The 20690-nt window shown below is 33.7% G+C and overlaps 1 protein-coding gene across 10 annotated transcripts in view; it reads left to right on the forward strand.

Annotated features, from left to right (window-relative positions):
• Positions 1 to 20690, forward strand: part of DLG1 (discs large MAGUK scaffold protein 1) — a 223395-nt gene that overhangs the window by 169464 nt on the left and 33241 nt on the right. For all 10 annotated transcript variants that reach the window (XM_055315868.1, XM_055315866.1, XM_055315872.1 and 7 more), the window contains 3 exons: positions 11965 to 12079; positions 16893 to 17069; positions 19822 to 19891. In XM_055315868.1, coding sequence (XP_055171843.1) covers positions 11965 to 12079; positions 16893 to 17069; positions 19822 to 19891 — 362 coding nt within the window. The remainder of the gene's footprint in view (positions 1 to 11964; positions 12080 to 16892; positions 17070 to 19821; positions 19892 to 20690) is intronic.

Genomic DNA, 20690 nt, shown 5'->3' on the forward strand with positions numbered 1-20690 from the left:
TTAAGCCAGAAGCCTCAGGGTCTTCCTTGACCTCCCTTTCCTTTCTGATCTCTGTGTCAACTAGTTACTTCCCTAGCCAAACTACTATCCTCTCTTACCTAAACTATTCTAATAGCCTCTAATAAGTTCTTTCTTGATTTTCTCCAATCCTTTCTCTGCTCATTAAGCAAAATGATCTTTTTAAATACAAAGTTTGTGTGTCGTTGTGTCATTTCCCATTTAAAACATTTTCATTGAACTCTGAATAAAATCTAAACCCCTTAATAGGACCTGCAAGGAAGGCACTGTGTGACTGAGCACACCAAAACACGTGTGATCACTGCATGCCCTCTATTCCTTCTTTTGCTTCTTAGGCTCTAACAGTATGGGTCTTCTTTCAGACCCTTTATCGCATCATATACTATCCTAATCCTCGGATCATCCTGTCACTTTCTTAGAGTCCTCTTGTATGTATCTCTACATACAGATAATGAGATAGACTCATAACAAAGCTAGTAATAGGATTCAGTCCTCTATTACCTTCAAAATCTAAATACTTTTCACTGGGAATATTTTAGTGAGTGCTTAGTCTGGCAGGGTTGACATTTACTGTATTCTTTTAACATATCTATGGTACTGTTGCCTGATAAAAACAAGGTAAGTACCAATAGAGCACAGAAGGCAGCCTTTGCCTTAGGAATTCAAAGAGAAGTACTTTATGTTGCCAACATAAGAAAAGATATCATAAAGTAGGATTGGGGTTTAACTGGCAACTAAAGAATGGATAGGATTTAGATGGGCAGAGAAGAAATGACATCATAGATTAAAAAAAAAGAAGAAGACCAAAAATAGGAGTTAAAATTTAAAACTTTTGGGTACTTTGAAAGCACCTGTCTCCTCCTTGTTGTATTGCTTCTTATACGTTGTTTGTTTATAAGGCAGCGATGGTATAGTTTTATTATGTATTTTTAATAACTGTATTTTTGTTGTACAGCACTTTATAAAAATATATATTCCACATCATCAATGTATAACTGCTATGAAGGCCAAAGATATAAGTTGAAGGCTCAGATTTCTCTCTTACTGACCATTTTAAGAAGTATAAAGTAGTCGCCTAACACTGATAATCATTCATCTCTCTGCAGTTAGTATCTTCACTTTACTAATGATGAATCCCTTGGGATTCTCTGCCTCATTGATAGTCTGACATACATGTATTCATACAAGCAGACAAAGAGCAAAGAGGTAAGCTTTTGGTAGGAGTAAGTTTTTATCTTTCAGAATCTATAGCTCTAATCAAACACAGGCCCTAGAATTACTCTGCTTGTTTTTGACTCCATATTCAGAAGTTACAAAATTTTGGCAAATAGTTCCTGATCTGTCAAGAACTTCCTATGGGTTAGGTAATAAAATATAATAGAAAAAAATTGTATGCCAAATATGGTACTAGCCATAGTTACATAGTTACATTTATGAACTCTTTTAATTCCTATGAAGCCTATAAGGTAGGCACTGTGAATCTCCATTTTACATTACAGGTGAGTAAACAAAGGCACAAAAAGTTTAAGTAATGCAGTTACACAACTATTAAGTGGTTAAGATTTATTCTAGCCTCTTTGTAGAAGAGGAAAAACTTGGCTCTCTAACCTTTTAGTTTCACTTGGCTGGGGCCTGCAGCTTAAACTGACAAAAGACAGATTCACATGAGAAAGGATTTATTTTATATGCCTAGGAGGAGCCAGCAAAAGAAGTAGGGCTCATTAGTGGCTTATATACCTAACTTAGTATGGAGAAAAGAGTGGAAAGAAAAACCTTCTACGGTATAAACAAATAGATTTTTAGAAGAAAGTTTGTGATAATGTTTGTATACCTAAGAGTAGTCTTTCCATCTCAAAGTCATAGTACTCTCCAGGAGAAGGGATTTATGACTGCCTTACTTCCCAAAGTTGCTTCTTTTGTTTAGATAAGGGAAGCTCCAGGAAAGCTTTTTTGTTGTTGTTGTTGTTATTATTATTATTATTATTCGTTGAATCTCTAATGTCTTCAGTTTCAAATAATCTTTATGACAACTCTGGGTTCCAGGTGGGTCCTCACATCCTGAAAAGCCCTAACCTCAAATACTCTATCTTGTTGTTCCTCAAGTGTACTAGTACTATATCAGTTTTCAGACCTTTAATCTATATTTTTGGTTAAAAAAATATTGATTATATTGCAATGATACTATTAAAGGAAAAAGATAAAAGAAAAAGAATTAAACTTAACATGAAACTTACTTTATCTTTCCTATTGGTTGTCTTAATTTTTTTTTCCGCAAGAAAAAAACATTTCTTGAAGTTTATATTATTCCTAATTTTTAAATGGCTAAAACGAAATCTAGAAAAATTGAGAGGTTTGGTTAGAGCCACTTGTCTGAATTCCAAAGCTTTAATTTAAATCTCAACTGCAGGGGATCCCTGGGTGGCTCAGCAGTTTGGCGCCTGCCTTTGGTCCCTGGCATGATCCTGGAGTCCCGGGATCAAGTCCCACCCACATCAGGCTCCCTGAGTGGACCCTGCTTCTCCCTCTGCCTGTGTCTCTGCGCGCCTCTCTCTCTCTCTCTCTCTCTCTCTCTCTCTCTCTCTCTCTCTCTCTCATAAATAAGTAAAATCTTTTTTAAAAAAATAAAATAAATCTCAACTGCATAAATCAGCCAATCTCAACTGCAGAAGTAGAGTTTTAATCCCAGCTTCCTCATTTTATTTCCCTTATTCCTTCTGGTAACAACCAAAGAGAGTCAAAGTACAGACTAAATGGAGAGGTTTTATTGTGGACAAGTGGCATTTCTTTGTAAAAGAGCATTTGTCATCTCTTACAGTGATTTCCTATAGTGGCTTCCTAATTAAATTTTGTTTTAGTGTCTTACTTTCCTTCCTATATCTTTCTACTCTTTCCTACTACCTAACCAGCCTGCTTTCTTACTCAAAACAGTTCCCTTTTTCTTTCTTTAAATCAGTCCTATCTATTCTCTGAGAGGTACTGCTCTCAGATGTTAAGTTCTATATTTAATCAATGTATTTCATTATAGAGTTTTTAAATTAAATAAACTCATTAATGAGTTTTATTTTTCATAGTTGGGATTGGAAGTTTCAGAAAGATTGGGGGAGGTACAATTTATTTCCACTCTCTTCCCCTAATTTCTTCCATCTTTTCACTTCTGGCAGGGTCAAAACAAAGATTAGAAGTTGAAAAGGGGAATAAAATGCAGACAATCATCTATTAAACATTATCCTCTCCTCTTATAAGCATACAAATATTATTTAACCTATAGCCAGCAGTTCAGAGACTTCCCTAAATATATTTGATGACAAAGTTCGGAAATTCTGGAATATTGAATAGAGAAAACCTTCTGTGTAACATTTCAACTCTCTCCCAGTGGTAGCTTTCCTAGAATAAGTTGTGATGTGATTTTAATAGTAAGTAAAGAAGATCTGAATAGAGTAAACACAGTACTAAATTTGAGGCACAAATTTAAGAAATTAACAAAATTGACTTAACTCTCCAGTATCTTAAATGTTGAATATCTGAGACTTTAACTGCTACTTGTAATAGCTTAGTTACTTCTTAGGAAAGAGTATTCTTTACTATAAAAAAAAAGAATGTGGAAAAAAAATGTGTTCTTTTTACAGAAGGTTTTTAAATTTCTAAAATGTATAATGTTTTAAGTCATTAGAACTTTCATTAATTCAACTGGCAAAATCACTGAAAACAACTAGTAATGCTGTATGAAATATAATGAACATTTTTATTAAAGGCATCACAGAGCTGTTAAGTCAGTAAGGGATTATCAAACAAAAGTGAAGGAAAACTAGGAAATCAGCTAAAGAAGCACAGACATCGCATTTGTATAAGAGCTGTGATACAATGGCTTACAAGAGCCAAATTGTCAGATTTTTGGAATTTTGCAAAGTAGTTGTTAAACAGAGTCATTATTAAAAATGAATTATGGGGCAGCCCCAGTGGCGCAGCAGTTTAGCGCCACCTGCGGCCCGGGGTGTGATCCTGGAGACCCGGGATCAAATCCCACGTCGGGCTCCCTGCATGGAGCCTGCTTCTCCCTCTGCCTGTCTGTCTGTCTCTCTCTCTCTCTCTCTCTCTCAATAAATTTTTTTAAAAAAATCTTTAAAAATGAAATTATGGAGAACCTGGCTGGCTTGGGAGAGCACGTAACTTGATCTCAATGTTGTTAAGTCAAGCCCCACGTTGGGTGTAGAGATTACTTAAAAAATAAAAGTTTTAAAATGAATGAATGACTAAATAAATAAATGTACAAATTAGATATTTAAAAGATTAGAATAAGGGCACCTGGATGGCTCAGTGGTTGAGCATCTGCCTTTGGCTCAGGTTGTGATCCCCAGGTCCTGAGATGGAGTCCTGCATCAGGCTCCCCACAGAGAGCCTACTTCTCCCTCTGCCTATGTCTCTGCCTCTCTCTCTCTCCTCTCTCTGTGTGTGTCTCTCATGAATAAATAAAATCTTTTAAAATTTTTAAAAAAGATTAAAATATTAAAAACAAAAGTATAAATATTGAAAACTTACCATTTCCTAATCATTTTCTAGGACAATCACTAAAATAATGGATTGATAGAGCAGTGGGACAAATAGAAAATTAAAAATAGGATAGTAGATTTAAAGTTGAATTGCCCAGAACTACCGCCTCCCCTATTCCCAGAAAAAAAAAAAAAAAAATTGGATAGCAAAACCAAAATTTATTAACAGATCTCTGACAAAACTAGATAAAAGGATATCCCCATGAGCCCCAAAATACAAGCAAATATAAATAAGTTATCAACAGCTATGAGACCCTATATTACCAGGATCTGTACAAGGGGAAGCAGCACAAGAAGCCCAAAAGCCAGTCAGTACTCACTAGAAAAGGCAGTGCCCAATTTGAGAACAGCACCTACAATTGTAAGGGTTTTTGCACAATCTACATTTTAAGCACAGGGGATCTACAGTAAGGTATAAGAGAGATGGAACAGTCTGGGCCCTCCAACACAATTAACCAATGATAGCTCCATTTCAGTACAAAACCCCAAACCAAGGGAAAACTTCTAAGAATAAAATCCAGATTCAGCAGTATAAGGATAATAAAGCCAAAGGAAACAGAAGGTACAGACAAGTAGGAGGAAAATACACCACTAGGAAATCTGAGTGTGAGATAGTATCTTTGAACATTTGTCCGAAGCAACAAATGAGGGAGCTCCAGACCTGTGAAGACAGAAAAGGCATCCTGATCCAAAATAGGCTTATCTAAAAGTTCAGGAAAACTGAGTCACCTGGGTGGCTCAGTCAGTTAAGCATCTGCCTTCAGCTCAGGTCATGATCTCAGGGTCCTGGACTCCAGCCCCATGTTGGGTTCTCTGCTCAGTAGGGGTCTACTTCTCCCTTTTCTTCTGCCTTTCCCCCTCCCCTTGTGCATCCATGCTTGTGTGCTCTCTCTCAAATAAAATATAAAAAAAAAAATCAGGAAAACTAATTTCACGTAAAAATGAAAAACAGAAACAGACAATTGAATCCAATTGTAATCTGTTTGAGGGAAGCCCAGGTGGCTTAGTGGTTTAGCGCCACCTTCAGCCGGGGTGTGATCCTGGAGACCTGGGATCGAGTCCCATGTCAGGTTCCCTGCATGGAGCCTGCTTCTCCCTCTGCCTGTGTGTCTCTCTCTCTCTTTCTCTCTCTCTCTCTCTCTCTCTCTCTCTCTCTCTCTCTCTCTTTCTCTGTGTGTCTCATGAATAAATAAATAAATTCTTAAAAATATATATATAAAAGGATGCTAAAAAAAAAGAAATCTGTTTGAAATATGAAAATAAGGATCAGAATAACATCTCCACAGTGAAAGTATGTCAGAAAAACATGCCCATGAAATAAATGAAAAGTGTAACCTTAAGTATGGAGTATTTGAAAGAACAATGTAAATGAGTTGATAAAATTTTGAAAATTATTAAAAATAAAAATGTTATTTCAAAAATTAAGTTTAACAAAGAGGAGCATGATATTTCCTTAAAGTAAGTAGGTAAAAATGAGGATATTTTTAAAAATAAAAAATAAGAGCTCCTTACCTTCCATATCCTGATCAACTTAGTCATAAAAGCCATTAGTTGGATGGAGTATAGTAGGGTAGTTATCTACATTACAGATCTGGGGGTTTGGAGACAGCTATGGTGACCCATTAGGACTTAATCATGAAGAGAGGACTTCTGTGTGGGGGATTGCTCTGGTGTGAGGAGTCAGAGTCTGAGCAGAGTGAGGACGTAACACATGAGACTGGTTAAAGCCCAGTCAAGGTAGTAGAGACAGAAGACTCCTTACATAGAGAATGATCCAATGAATACATATATGCTGAAGGTAATGTTATCTGTAATTTTCATTTTTAGAATAGTGCTAAATATGGAAAGGGAGAAAACTTAAATATAAACTTAGATTAGAATTGGAGAAATTGGTATAAGCATGTTTTCAATTTATATAAACATAACTATAGTTATAAATGTGTGTCTATTTTACGTGTGTGTGTATAAAATTCTCTAGCCCTATGCAGTTGAGAGAGCCTGCGACCAATAGCAGTGAGTATACCTAACACTCAGATCTTGGCCTCTAAATACTCTTCCCCAAGGCTGTTTGGATTAATGGCCAGTTCCAGGGGTGGGACAAGGAAACTACTAGAATTACTCTGTAATATTCTGTGCCAGAGAGCAAAGAAATGCTCGAGGAATGATGGAGATATGTCAAAAGGACAGAATACCCAGTTTGAAAGTGTTCACACTGGCTAAATTGAGCAATAATTTGAGGTTATACTGTACTGAGTAAACTTTGAAATCATGAGTCTTTACTAATGAAAAAATAGAATTAGTTGGAGGTTTGATGAGAATGGAGGAAGTGTATATGATTTCAGTGACTTGTCATTTGCAAAGGGAAAAAGTAATGTCACAGAGAATCAAGTGCTAAAAGTTGATAACATTAGTAATGAGACAAATCAGAATTGTAAACTACCTGCTAGAGTGCAGTGGGGAGAACATTACATCTCTTCCATGATTCCTGCCAGATTTGCATAACCAGAATCTAATCATGTAGAAACATCAGACAAACCTAAAGTGCGAGACAGTCTACAAAATAATTGACCTGTAATCTTCAATAGTATCAAGATTACAAAGCCAAGGGAAGACTGAGGAACTGCTGAGTCTGAAGCAGTCTGAACTGCTGAACTAAAGAGATCCGACAACTAAATGCTCATATGCTCAGATATGACAACTCATGGTTTCAAACTAGGCCCTTCTGGGCAGTCCAGGTGGCTCAGCAGTTTAGCACCGCCTTCAGCCTGGGGTGTGATCCTGGAGACCCAGGATCGAGTCCCACGTCGGGCTCCCTGCATGGAGCCTGCTTCTCCCTCTGCCTGTATGTCTCCGCATCTCTCTGTCTCTCATGAATAAATAAATAAAATCTTTAAAAAAAAATAGATCCCTTTGAGGCACAGCGCATTCATCATTGGGGAAACTTTAGCGGGGTGTGGGCATTAGATGTATTAATGTTACTTTTTTATTTTGATGGCTTTGTTAATATAAGAAAATTTCCATTATTTATAGGAAATACATACCGAAGTATTCAAGGGTGATGAGACATCAAGGTAGCAAGTTACTCTCAAAATGTATTAATTTTAAAAAGCAGGGAATTAAGAAAGATTTGAGAATGACAGATGAAGTAGGCAAAGAGTATTCAACATACATGCAGAAGTCTCATAGGAAAAAACTAAAACAAAGCATATAGGACAAATACTAACAATGTAAAAACAAAACCTTCCTAAAATTAAAAAAAAAAAAAACGGATATCAAAAAGACATTCTATATACCTAAGATGATAACCAGCACTGAGAAGTATTCTCATAAAATTATTGGAATTACAAGAAAAATACACACATCCTGCTCTCCAACCTCCAGCAAGCTCCTCAGCCTCTCTGCTCTTCCTTTTCTGCTGAGTTCCAATCCCTGGGATGCCTTCCATCTCCCTTCTCCAAGGACTGGTCTGTCCTATTCCATCTGTTCAGGACAGCAATGAAACTGAAAACAAATTGGGGACAACCCAAAAATTGTATGGCAGCTTTCAATTTCTATCATTCATTTTTAACTTCACAAATAAATAATAAAAATCTCAAAATAAAAAAAATAAAAATTTCAGTGGAATTCCAGGCCAAAGATAAAAAAAAAATGCTCTTTAAAGGAAAGAAAATGAGATAGTTATTAGAATTTCATCAGCAATGGCTTATAGGAAACAGTGGGAGTCAACATACTCAAAGAATCAAAGAAAGAAGTTGAATAGAATAGACTCTCACATATAAAGGCTGAAGTCAAATGTGTAAACAACAGATTGATATTCACTGATACTGTTCATATAAACACTCTCTGAGAAGAAAATAAATTTCAGACACCCAGAATGATAGAGATACTGATCTCTAAGGACTAGTGCTAGCAATTAATATAGTTGTAAGGAAGAGAGTATATGATACGAAAAGACTGTATGCTCTGATAGTTTGGATAAAGTACAATTATCAGAAAATGGGAAAAATTTGGAGATGCTATGAAAATAACATAAGCTTTCTAATTACTTTAAAGTTTTAACTGGATATAAAAGGATAATTCAGTTTAGCTCTGAGAGATTGCTCATGGTGAAGGGGGCAAAAGCTAAACAAAAGGTTACCATTAGAAGAATAAACTTCCCTAATTTTATATTTATGTATTTATTTTTGAAAGTGTATAAAATTTATTTAAATCTGTTTTATGAAATATCTGAGTATTTTATAAGAACAAAATATTAATGTTTGAAATTATTTAATACATTTATAAAATGTATTTATATAATTCCTTGTTTTAGGAATTTAATGTATTTTTAAATTTAGAAAGGCTTCTCCTTTTGTATTTGTGTGTGTAAACAAATGAAATAGACTGCATAGCAAGAGTATGTTTTAGTTACTATTCTTTCATAACTTTTCCAAAGCTTAGTGTATTAAAACAGTAGCCATGTTATGGATTCTGTAGATGAGGAATTCAGTCACAGTTTTGTCTGGTTGGTCTTTGTGGCATAGACTGATGTCACTTAATGGGATTCAGCTACTGGATGAGGGTCCAAAATGGGTTTACTCCTTTTGTCTTGAGCCTCAGTGATAACTGGCTAGAAATTTGGGCTCAGAACACCATCATGGGACCTCTGCAGCATGGTGCTATGAGGGTTCTCGGACTTTTTCTATATTATCTGTCTTCCCCCAGATCAAGCATCCCTAAAGAAACAGGCAAAAGTTTTATGGCCTTTTCTAATCTAATTTTGAAAGTCACATTTAATCATTTCTGCCATATTCGTTTGCTTGTGAGTCATAAGGCCACCCCAAATTCAAGGAGAGGGTAAGTAGACTGCACCCTCTTGATGGGGGAATATCAAGGCCACATAGTACAAGAACATGTGGGATACAAGCACATATCTTTGGAGAATAGAACTGAGATCAAACAACTTCAGTCATATCAAAAGTTATCTTAATTGTTCAAAGGAAACAATTTTCAAGTTTACTGATAAACCAGAATCTGACTCTTTACCATATTTTGTTGTAAGTGAAAGATAATGGTTAAATGCAGAAGAACTATACAGCTATTAAAAAAGAGTGAGAGGCATCTATATATGCTACTATATACAGTGTCCTTACTATTAGTAAGACTACTGCTATACTTACTGTTAAGTAAAATAAGCATATTGGAAGAAATGTGTAGGTTACTGTTTAAGAAAGGAGCCGTATGTGTATGTATGTGTGAATAAGAAATGTATATATAATTACATATTACACATATTAAGTGTGTGTAAATATATCTGCATATACATGTATATCTGCTTCTGTTACTTAAAATGGAAGAAAAACTTTTTTCTTTTTTTTTCTTCTTCTTTTTCTTTTTTCTTTTTTCTTTTTTTTTTTTTTAGAAGGAGGCAGAGGGTTTGGAGGGCCAGAGGGAGAAAGAATCTTAAGGAGACTCCATGTTCAGCAGAGATCCCAGTGCAGGGTTTGATCTCATAACCCGGAGATCATGACATGAGCCAAAATCAAGAGTTGAATTCCCAGCCAGCTGAGCCACCCAGGCACCCCTAGAAGAATAAACCTTTCTGTAAATGTCTATATATAATGAAGACAGAGTAGGGTAGAACTAGAAGCTAAACTTCTTTAATATCTTTGTTTTACAGATATGACCTTGGAACTATTTTACCTGCCTATTAAAAACAATGAAAAACTTAAAAAGCAACCCCTAGAAATTGAAGGTGGAAATAAATAAGAACAATGAACGTAAATATATATCCAGTTTGCAACAGTAATACCTAGGGAGAAGAGTAATTTAGCCATTAAGCTATATGTATATATATCTCCCTACTGGACCATGCTCTAAATAAGATAATAAGTAGGGAAAGTAAATAGCTGTTTTCAATAATGATGTCATGATCTTAGTTGTTATTTTAAGGCTGCTGGGAGTGTAATATTGGATAAAATGAAGTCACCGTGCAGTACTCTGTTATTCCTAGTGTCTTGGGAACTAGGATAATTCTTATGCAATAAAGTACATACAGATATAAGAGAGAATAGACTAAGTGTTAATTAGAAGAACCAGTATAAATAAGGGCACCTGGCTGGCTCAGGCAGAGGAGCATGCGACTCTTGATCTCAGGGTTGTCAGTTCAAGCTCCACCTTGGGTATAGAAATTACTTAAATAAATAAAACTTTAAAAAAAGAAGAACTAGTATAAACTAGTTCAGAGTTCACTTTATATTTTTATCTATATCTCCATCAATCTGTCTATATCTTAGCTGTGTCTACACAAACCAAAGTTTGCCATGAATTGTTAATTGTTGAATTATAATGGATACATTATACAGTCTACTAACGTTTATGTTTTAATTTCTACTATATTTTTAAAGGATGATAAAATCGCATTTTATTACATATTAATGTGAGCTTTTAAATGTTTTTGAGTTTTTGATGAATTGTTGATTCAGTTAATCTTAGTATCCACAAAACAAACTTGATGACTGGTGAAAGGAAGAATAACTCCACAGTAATCATACTTATTCTTACTCTATAAGAGTATACAAACTATGCAAACTCCCAAGCAAGGTATTTGCTCTTGCTATAAAACCAGTTTTACAAGAAAATCTCATGAGATCTAGCCAAATTTCTAGAAAATAATTTGCTTATTATAAATAGAGAAGATATAAGAGTGTTAAGTGTGTAATTGCAATATATTTGAAAAAGTGTTTAAGGTTTTATTAATAGACTTAATAGTTTTTATTATGATGTAGTTTAAAATAGTTCATCTTCCGAATCATACTTGTTTTTACATAAAAACAATCCTAAAATGTCTATTCAAATTACTTTGTGTCTTATTTTGGCATTTTGAAAATTTATAAATTATAAAATGAGTTGAAGTAAATTTAATTTTTTAATTTTTACGGTATGTTTTTGCTATATTCTTGACTAAACACAAATTCTGTGTTTAAGCACATAGAAGTAATGATTTCCTTAAGGGGAAAAAGGCAGTAAACAAAGCATTGGTTACAAAACATTATAGAATTGTTCTTTTTAAGTATAAAAATTAAAATAAATTATGAGTTTTAATTTTTTAAAGTTACAGTTAAATAGACAGTAATACAAGATTGATATTAGTATTTGATGAATGAAAGTTGTCTTTTAATTGATTAAATGTGATAAGAACTTTAAAATAGCATAATTCAGCCAATTCTAACTTACAGTACATTCAGAAAATTGTTAATTTTTTTTTGAAATTTGCATTTTGGCCAAAATCTTATGCAGGTTACTCTTTTAAGGTTCTAACCACATTTAATCAAATATAAGATAGCTAACATATTTAATACTTTATTTTCAAGTAACTTATTTTTTAGATTGTAAATATAAATTTTTTTTTCCCATCTAGAATACAGTCGTTTTGAAGCCAAAATACATGACTTACGGGAGCAGATGATGAATAGTAGCATTAGTTCAGGATCAGGTTCTCTTCGAACTAGCCAGAAGCGATCCCTCTATGTCAGGTAAATTTTTTTACTTCTAACTATGACAATCCTTATTTATGCATGCAAGAAATCCTTCACATCTTTTACTATGACTGAGTTAGTTTTAATATAGAAAAATACATTGCAGGGGCTCCTGACTACACTCCATTGCACTGGCTCAGTCACTGGAGCATGCCACCCTTGATCTTGGGGTTGTGAGTTTGAACCCTGTGATGGATGTAGAGATTGTTTAAAAATAAAATTTTTAAAAAAGAAAAATATATTGCATACCAAGGAAACCTTATTTTATGATTCATTTCCTATATGTGTCTTTGAAGAGTTGGAATGTTATTATTATTGTATTAATGAAAGTTATACAACCCCTTGAATAATAGTGAGTGACTATACCGTAGTTTGGTATGTCATAACATCCAGTACTTACTTTTACTTACATTCTTTATAATGTTCTCTGAGTAATTATGATTAGATATCTATGGCAATTTCCATAATAGCAAAGAGAGCCTATGTAAATAATAGTTTAAAATGTGAATAGCCTCAGTAAATAACACAGATTCAGGAAATTTCTGCATGTATTTTTTTTAAGTACTTGGGAAAAGACAAGCATGTTATTTTTCTATAATAGATTAATGTGATGGAATAAATCTAATATAGTAAACAGATACCATTAGTATATAAACTGTTCTTTTTTATTTCACTGGCTAATAGGACTTAATACAGATGACCTACTTGTATTCTGTTTACCTTTTTTTTAGCTGAGCTTTTATTCAGTACTTTATTATACCATTATTTTAACTTTAGTTGATGACTTCAGGTAATCTGTACCATTCTTCATTATTTTTTCATTCCTTCTGATCCTATTGGGGAACATTTCCTTGTATGTTTTATTTATTCTTCTGATTGGATGTGTTTCATAAAATAGATACATATCCCATATATGTTTGTATATGTGTATAAAAATATCTCTACAAACAAGCATGTACTGTGTATTTATTTACATATGACATTATATTGACATTGTCTCAAATAATACTATTCTGTGATACATAATAAAAGGAAACTTTTTCACTTTCTTCACTTGTTCTTTTCCTACCCCTTTCATTCTTTCTACCCTAGCAATGTTCTGGGAATCCTCAGTGTATCAGATCTTTCTCTCCTTCCACCAATTCTTGCAATATTTATTAAATTCTTCTGTTCCAGGGATCCCTGGGTGGCGCAGCGGTTTAGCGCCTGCCTTTGGCCCAGGGCGCGATCCTGGAGACCCAGGATCAAATCCCACGTCGGACTCCCAGTGCATGGAGCCTGCTTCTCCCTCTGCCTGTGTCTCTGCCTCTCTCTCTCTCTCTGTGACTATCATAAATAAATAAAAATTAAAAAAAAAATTCTTCTGTTCCAGAGTCCTTAAAATATTTTATGTGATTTTGATATCCACAGAAAAAGGAAAAACTTTTTTTTTTCCATTTTCTTCTTGTCGGTATTTTCTAATCTTAGTATAATTGGGTGTTGCCTTTAATAAGTGATTCATTAAAAACTTATAAAGCCATAAAAATCAAAACATTAGGTTGTATTTGTTTTAGGTACATTTAATGAATCATCTTTCCTTTTTGTTTTTTTCCTTTTTGTTATTTTTTAAAGAAGTAAATATTTTTGCAAATTATATATTATCAAAAAAATTAATGAAAATAGCTGTCACCTCCCAAGAATCCCCAATTTCATTTTCTAAAAATAATCATCCTCCATTTTCTTAGCATACCCCCTTGCTTTCCCTCCACGTTTCTAAATGTGCATATATTGCTGCTTTCAGTTTACCAATTTTGGACATTACGGACTTAACTGCCATAGTACATAACTTTCTCTTTCCATTCTGCCTCTTCCTCTATCACTCAAGCATATAGTACCATCATTGTTAATAAAATTAATAGCATTTAGAGTCATGTGACTGTGTAGTATCTGCATTACTCAAGTAGTATATTATGACCATGCTTCCTTCCTTTTTCCTGGGCATAATAATTGTGTTATTTGCTTAATTGTCCATGTACTTATTACTAAGTATCTTTGTTTATCTTACGGTAGACTGTATAGTTTTTCACATGATGAAACCTGTGGTTGCACATATGATCTTATGACTTCAGATTTTTTCCTTTTTTTTTTTTTTTTTTTTTTTTTTTTTGAGAGAAAGAAAGAGGAGATGCCTGTGTGAGCCCCAGGCAGCAGGGAGGGGCAGAGGATGAGAGAGAGAATCTTAAGCAGGTTCCCTGCCCACGTGGAGCCCAATATGGGGCTTAATCTCACAAAAGAAATCTGCCCATGAAATCAGAAGTGGGATGCTTAACCAATTGAGCCACCTAGGCACCCCAATTTTTTCCATCTTTCTGCTCCAGTCTGGACTGGTTGCTCTATAGACTTGCTGTATAGGTCTCTCATGGGACTTGTCTTTGGCACTGTTGTATTCCTTTTAGCTCTCTGCTGGGTCCGTCTTTTTTTTTGGATGCTAAATTTTCTTTCTCAGTTTTATTTTACCAGAGCACATTCTCTAATAAAGTCTTGAGGAAAGGATGTGGGGGGGGGACACTTTTTGAATCTTAGCATGTCTGAAAATGACTTTAATTTGCCTTCTCTTTGATAAGAATTTGGGGTATGGAGGAGGTACTGATAACCTATTTTATTTTCTGAGAGCCCCATGTTATTTAACCCTTTTTTTTGTCAGCCTCTTTATTTCAAGGACACAATATCTTCTCATGTTTCTCTAATATTTTCTATATTTTCTTCTGCTTCTCTAATTCTCTGCTTTCTCTGTATTTTTTCTAGTTTACTTGTTTTCTTGTTTTTTATATGTGAGGCAATCTTTAAATATTTAGTGATCCTTATGACTAGAGAATGAAGCTAGTGGATTTAACTAAAAAATAATTATGTTTGTTTACTGCCCTCTCCCACCCCAGGTCATTCTTTTCTTTGGGATCATTAAATATCTCTAGAAAAGAATCCTTAATCCCTTACCTACAGGATAAACCAGGTTGCTAGAATTTCAGTCTTCAGTGTGCAGATTTCTTTTTAATCTATCTGTTTTTAGCCTAGCACCTTTCCCCTCCCCACCAAGTTCCAGAGTATAGAGCTGCTCAAATTCAATTTCTTTAGAAACTAAATCTCATCTTCTATGGATTTAGGAACAGGAGAAGGAATCTGGAAGGTGTAAGTACTATATGAAGTGTTTCTACCAGTTCTTCTGTTTTCACTGCTGTAACTTATCTCTGCCTACCTGGATTCTGTACATTTCTACTTCCTGAGCATTTCTAGGGTTTTAGGGAGTAAATCTTATTTCAATGTCCCTCTCTTCAGACACCCCATTTAAGCTTTCTCTAATCTTCGACAATAAATAGGTCTACAATCCAGCAGTAACACTACTAGGTATTTACCCAAAGAATACATAAATACTAGCTTTGTAGCAGCATTATCTACATTAGCAAATTAGGGACCCAGCCTAAATGTTAGAGAAACAAATGCCATATGATTTCACTCATATATGGAATTCAAGAAAGAAAGCAAATGAATGTGGGCCAGAGGCAGGGAGCTGGGGAGGCAAACCAGGAAACAGACGCTTAACTATAGAGAACAAACTGATGGTTACCATAGGGGAGAAGGTGGTGGGTGGAAGGATAGGTTAAATAGATGATGGGGATTAAGGAGTGCACTTGTGATGAGTACAGGTATTGTATGGAAGTGTTGAATCATCTTACTGTACACCTAAAACTAATATTGTGTATTAACTAACTGGGATTTAAATAAAAACTTTAAAAAAAAACACTTTTAAAAAGTTGGTTAACACAAAAAGGAATATGATTTGTATCCTAATTTTTAGTTGCCAAAGTAGAACCAAAAAATGAATAAATTATATCATAAATGTAATTGCTGGGATTCTTACCTTGAGAGAACTACTTTGGATAAGAATTTAAGCATTAATTGATTAAGCATTAATCAAGTAATAGAACACTTTATCAAATTTTTAAAGATTAACATTTGCAAGTTTTTCCAAAATATTTGGCAGCAGTTAAAGTGGTTAGTTTTTATCACTGTTATTGACTCTGAAAATTCTATTGATGCTAGTTTTGTGAACAAATGCAAGGAATAATTAACTGACAAAATAATCACTCTGTTAATCCAGTCTTATAGTCTGCAACTAATGAATCCAGTCTCAGGGAGTTTATTTTCCCCAGTGTGTATAGCCAAAATAAAGAAAAGAGTACCTCTTAATATTTACTTTTTGTTTATTAATTTAGAGTAACTCTCTAGATTTGTTTCATTTTAGAATTCAATATGGCTTGCCATTATTATACTAAAAGCATTTTTTTTTAATTTCTCATTCAATATTGGGAGAAATAAGGTAGTATACCTAATTTAAAAAACCTACCATAAGTCAGTTTGGGTATTTCTCTTTTGTCTGTCTTTCTGTATATAGTGCAAATTCTTGAGCTTGGCTTTATTTTGTATACCATAGTATGTTGTTTAATTATTTACCTGGATTATATACTTTGAGAATCCTATGTTAACTTAATATTGGTAATATGATAACAAATTATCATGGGGGTGGCACCTGGGTGGCGCAGTCAGTTGAGCATCCAACTTTTGGTTTCAGCTCAGGTCATGATCTCAGGATCATGAGATGGATTACCTTGTTGGGCTCTGAGCCCAGTGAGGAGTCTGCTTACTTTGATTCTCTCCTTCTGCCCCTCCCCTCACACATACACTTACTCTCTCACTCTCTCTAAAATATAAATAAAACTTTAAAACAAACAACCAGCAAAATAATCATGCACTTTTTTCTTCTTAATCTCTATAGAGCCCTTTTTGATTATGACAAGACTAAAGACAGTGGCCTTCCCAGTCAGGGATTGAACTTCAAATTTGGAGATATCCTCCATGTTATTAATGCTTCTGATGATGAATGGTGGCAAGCCAGGCAGGTTACACCAGATGGGGAGAGTGATGAAGTTGGGGTAATTCCCAGTAAACGCAGGTAAGTAGAAGTCTATTACAAGCTTACCACTTGAAAGTACGGCAACATAAAATAATTGTTGATTTTTTTTTCAATACTTTTACTGAGGTGGTAATTTTATGCTTGGTTTTCCATATTGTGTTTCACAGTCATTTAATTTTGTTCACCTTATATGTAACCAGTGATACAACCAAAGAATATAATGCCCCCAAAGAGAAATTTCTTTAGAGCTCCTACTAGTTGCTCAGAACAAAATAAATATATTTAAGTAACTTTGCCATGTATTTGTACTATTGGTATAAAGATTTGACAGCCTCTTTACTTTTTCCATATAGTTGGTAATGAAACGTACTAAACTTTCCGGATTTTTGGTTGTGTGAATTGCCTCCTTTAGACTTAAAAATTGAAAATGTAAATCAAAATTTTTAGAACTATCTGGTAATTTGCTTCACATCTCTTTTTTCTTAACTTAGGAAGTATTGGTGCATTCACTGGTCTTTCCTCTTCGCTTTTAACCATTTATTATAGTGATTCATTCTTACTGTCTACTGGCAAAGTGATAATAAGTAGATATAGTCTTGGAACAGGATGCTCCCAGCATAAAGAACCCTCGTAGATCTATAAAATGCTGCTGAGTGTCCCTACTTTTGTAGGAAAGGTGTTAAAACGTCAGTTCATAATTCTCCCCTAATAGCTTGTGAGATCGGATTCATGCAAATCATTGCCTGAAAGTCTTAAGTTTTAAGATAGCAAAAATTATTAATGAGACATTAATGTTTACTCTAGCTAATTAATTCACTTCAAGTCAAGCTTGTGATGTAATACTTAAGAGTCTATAATTGAGAAGTATGCCAAATCATATACCTATTTAAAGACCTCTACCAATATATATTTGTATAACGTTTATAGAATTTGAAGAGCAGGAATATTAAAGTATTACTAAGGTTCGTAGTTGTGGTTTTGGGATTTATGACTGTTCTTGGCTAGATCCATATATTTAGCAAGATCCAACTATTTGGCTAGATCATACATTTGGTGGCAACTCCTCTTTTAGCAATGCAGCCCTCAGCATAACTTTTTTCCTAGAATAGAACCTAGTCTGCTTAAAATTCAGAAATGCTTCCTCTGCCTCTGTGCCTTGTTGAGTCAGTAAAAACCTCACATCTTAAATATCAAAATCAGAGTTCCTAAAAATTGTCTTATCCTTTGGCACCTCCTATCTTGCATAGGCTTTATGTGTGCCTGTAACAAATGAAAAATACATTGACTTTGGTGGAAAGAGATTCTTTTCATTTTGTATAAAACTTCTATAAAGTTGGGTTTTTAAGTCAGAAGTGATGTAGGAGACTTAAGACCTTTAAGACCTAAGTTTCCAAATTCCTATAATTACATTATAGACTATAATTTTTCTTCCATAAACTACAGTATGAAACCACAACTAATGATGCCATTTCATTCTTGAATGTATTCAAAATTTGTATTTTCTTAAGTAGAACTATCTCTTTCTTAGATCCCTTTACTTCTAATAATAGCACAAGGAATTGTAGTCATAACAGTTCTTAGCTTTTTTTCAGGAACAGTATTTACAAATTGACACAATTTATGTCAGTCAGCTATTTAGTGAACAAGATACTGATGAGAAAACAAAGCCATTTTGAGTTGTAAACATTTACTCACTAAATAATATTTTGCAGTGCCCTCAGTAAATGCCTAGGCAAAATTACAAATTAGTTATTCATGTCGTGGACGTTCTAGTCCTGTCATGGATTGTTCTAGGATAGTAAAAAGTTTTAAATCCATGACTGCTAAGGTTCTTCTGTACCCACAGTAAAACTGTATCACTAGATAATAAAGGAAATTAATTTATTCGTAGACTATTTTGGTAAGTTTTTTTGCTATATACTAACATAATTGCTATGTTGAAATTTAGGATTTATAAAAAGCTTAATTTATGTGAAATTTTACAAGGTTCATATTGATATTACAATCTACATGAGACATTTGTTTTCATGTAGTTTTGTTGGCTTGCTTATTTTGAGTAGTTAGCTCTTTAACAAAGTTCAAAATTCAGAAGATATAAACTCTATATAGACTTCCTCCTAACCATGTACTCCTAGCATCCTTTTCATTTTTAGAGGATAATGAAAGTTACCAGGTCTTGTATATCCTTCGAAAAAGATATTTTAAAGCTCTTTAAAATTTTTGTGGTACTATAAGTGGTTACTTTATGTATTTATACAAATCTATCACTGGAGTTAAATTTAAATTTTGTTTTTCCAATTTTTCATTACAAATTTCAGAGCTACAGAAAAATAAGTACGAGAGGAAGAGTAGTACAGGGAACACTCACATATCCTTCATCTGCTTTCACCAGTTGTTAACATTTTGCCCTGTTTGTTTTCTCCCTCTATGCTTAATTTTTAGCATATTTGGATGCCCCATGCTAAGCTAATATTTAAACAACAAATCAAACAAAATCTAGAAAATTGCTAAATTCAGAAGTTGGTTCCTCATAATTTCAGTATAATTACGGAATTTGAGTGCATTTATAAATACACATGTACAGTATTTTGATATAAGTGGTTTTGTTTCATAATGAGCCCTGTATTTCATTTTCAGAAATTATAATTAATTTTGGGATGCAAACTTAGACTACTTCTGAAGATTTTAGAATATAAAAATGCCACATACTAAAGTATCAGTTCTGACGATTTCTAGTTAGACGCTTAGATATTTTGACATACTTTAAAAACAGCATTTTATACTTTGACAGAGTTGAGAAGAAAGAACGAGCCCGGTTAAAAACAGTGAAATTTAATTCTAAAACAAGAGGAGATAAAGGGGTGAGTATATGAAATGTCTTTTTTCTAGATATTCATAATTGAGGATAATAGGCTTTTTCATAATTCTTGCCAGAACTACACTATTAAAATCAGAAGGATTTTGCTATGAGTTAACTATCAACAGCTCTTGCCATGATGCTTTGTATTAGTAGATGCTAAAGTTAAGTAATATATTAAATTAAAGCACTCATTTTACATACCTTTCCAGATTATTGAAACTTATTTGATATATTCTTAACAACATTCTTTATTTTTACAAGTGAAACAAATTTGGCCTTCATTCAGATGTCCAGTTAGAAACTTGGATTAATCATAACTAATTTAATAATGTATCTTCTAAGAAAATATGCCCCAAAATATTATTAACTAGGTCATAATACAAGTTTTAATTTCCCCTCTTCATGCCTAATATAATTTATTAAGAGAATCCATGCTTTAAATATTTGAATCAATATGAATTTTTATTCTGAAGGAATAAAGAAAGGGACAGTCAAGGACTTTATAGACGTCAATAAATACTTCTAAATTCTTTCATATATAATTTTAAACATGTTTTTGTTTTCATTTTTAAGTTCTGCTTGAATCTAATAGATGCCAGTAGGTGAAAGAGATACTACAGGCTTTGTCCTGTACTATGATGGTGTTACTACAATACAATATTGTAGTAATAAACTTGAAGAAATAAGACCATATGAACACATATATTGTCTTGAAATACTATTCATAGGAGTGTTTTATGTTTGTTTTTTTATCTAAAGCAAAAGTTTTATACATTTTTTGGTCATATTTCAAATAAATG

The sequence above is a fragment of the Nyctereutes procyonoides genome, unplaced genomic scaffold, assembly GCF_905146905.1.
Source record: "Nyctereutes procyonoides isolate TBG_1078 unplaced genomic scaffold, NYPRO_anot_genome, whole genome shotgun sequence".
In the NCBI taxonomy this organism is placed as follows: domain Eukaryota; kingdom Metazoa; phylum Chordata; class Mammalia; order Carnivora; family Canidae; genus Nyctereutes; species Nyctereutes procyonoides.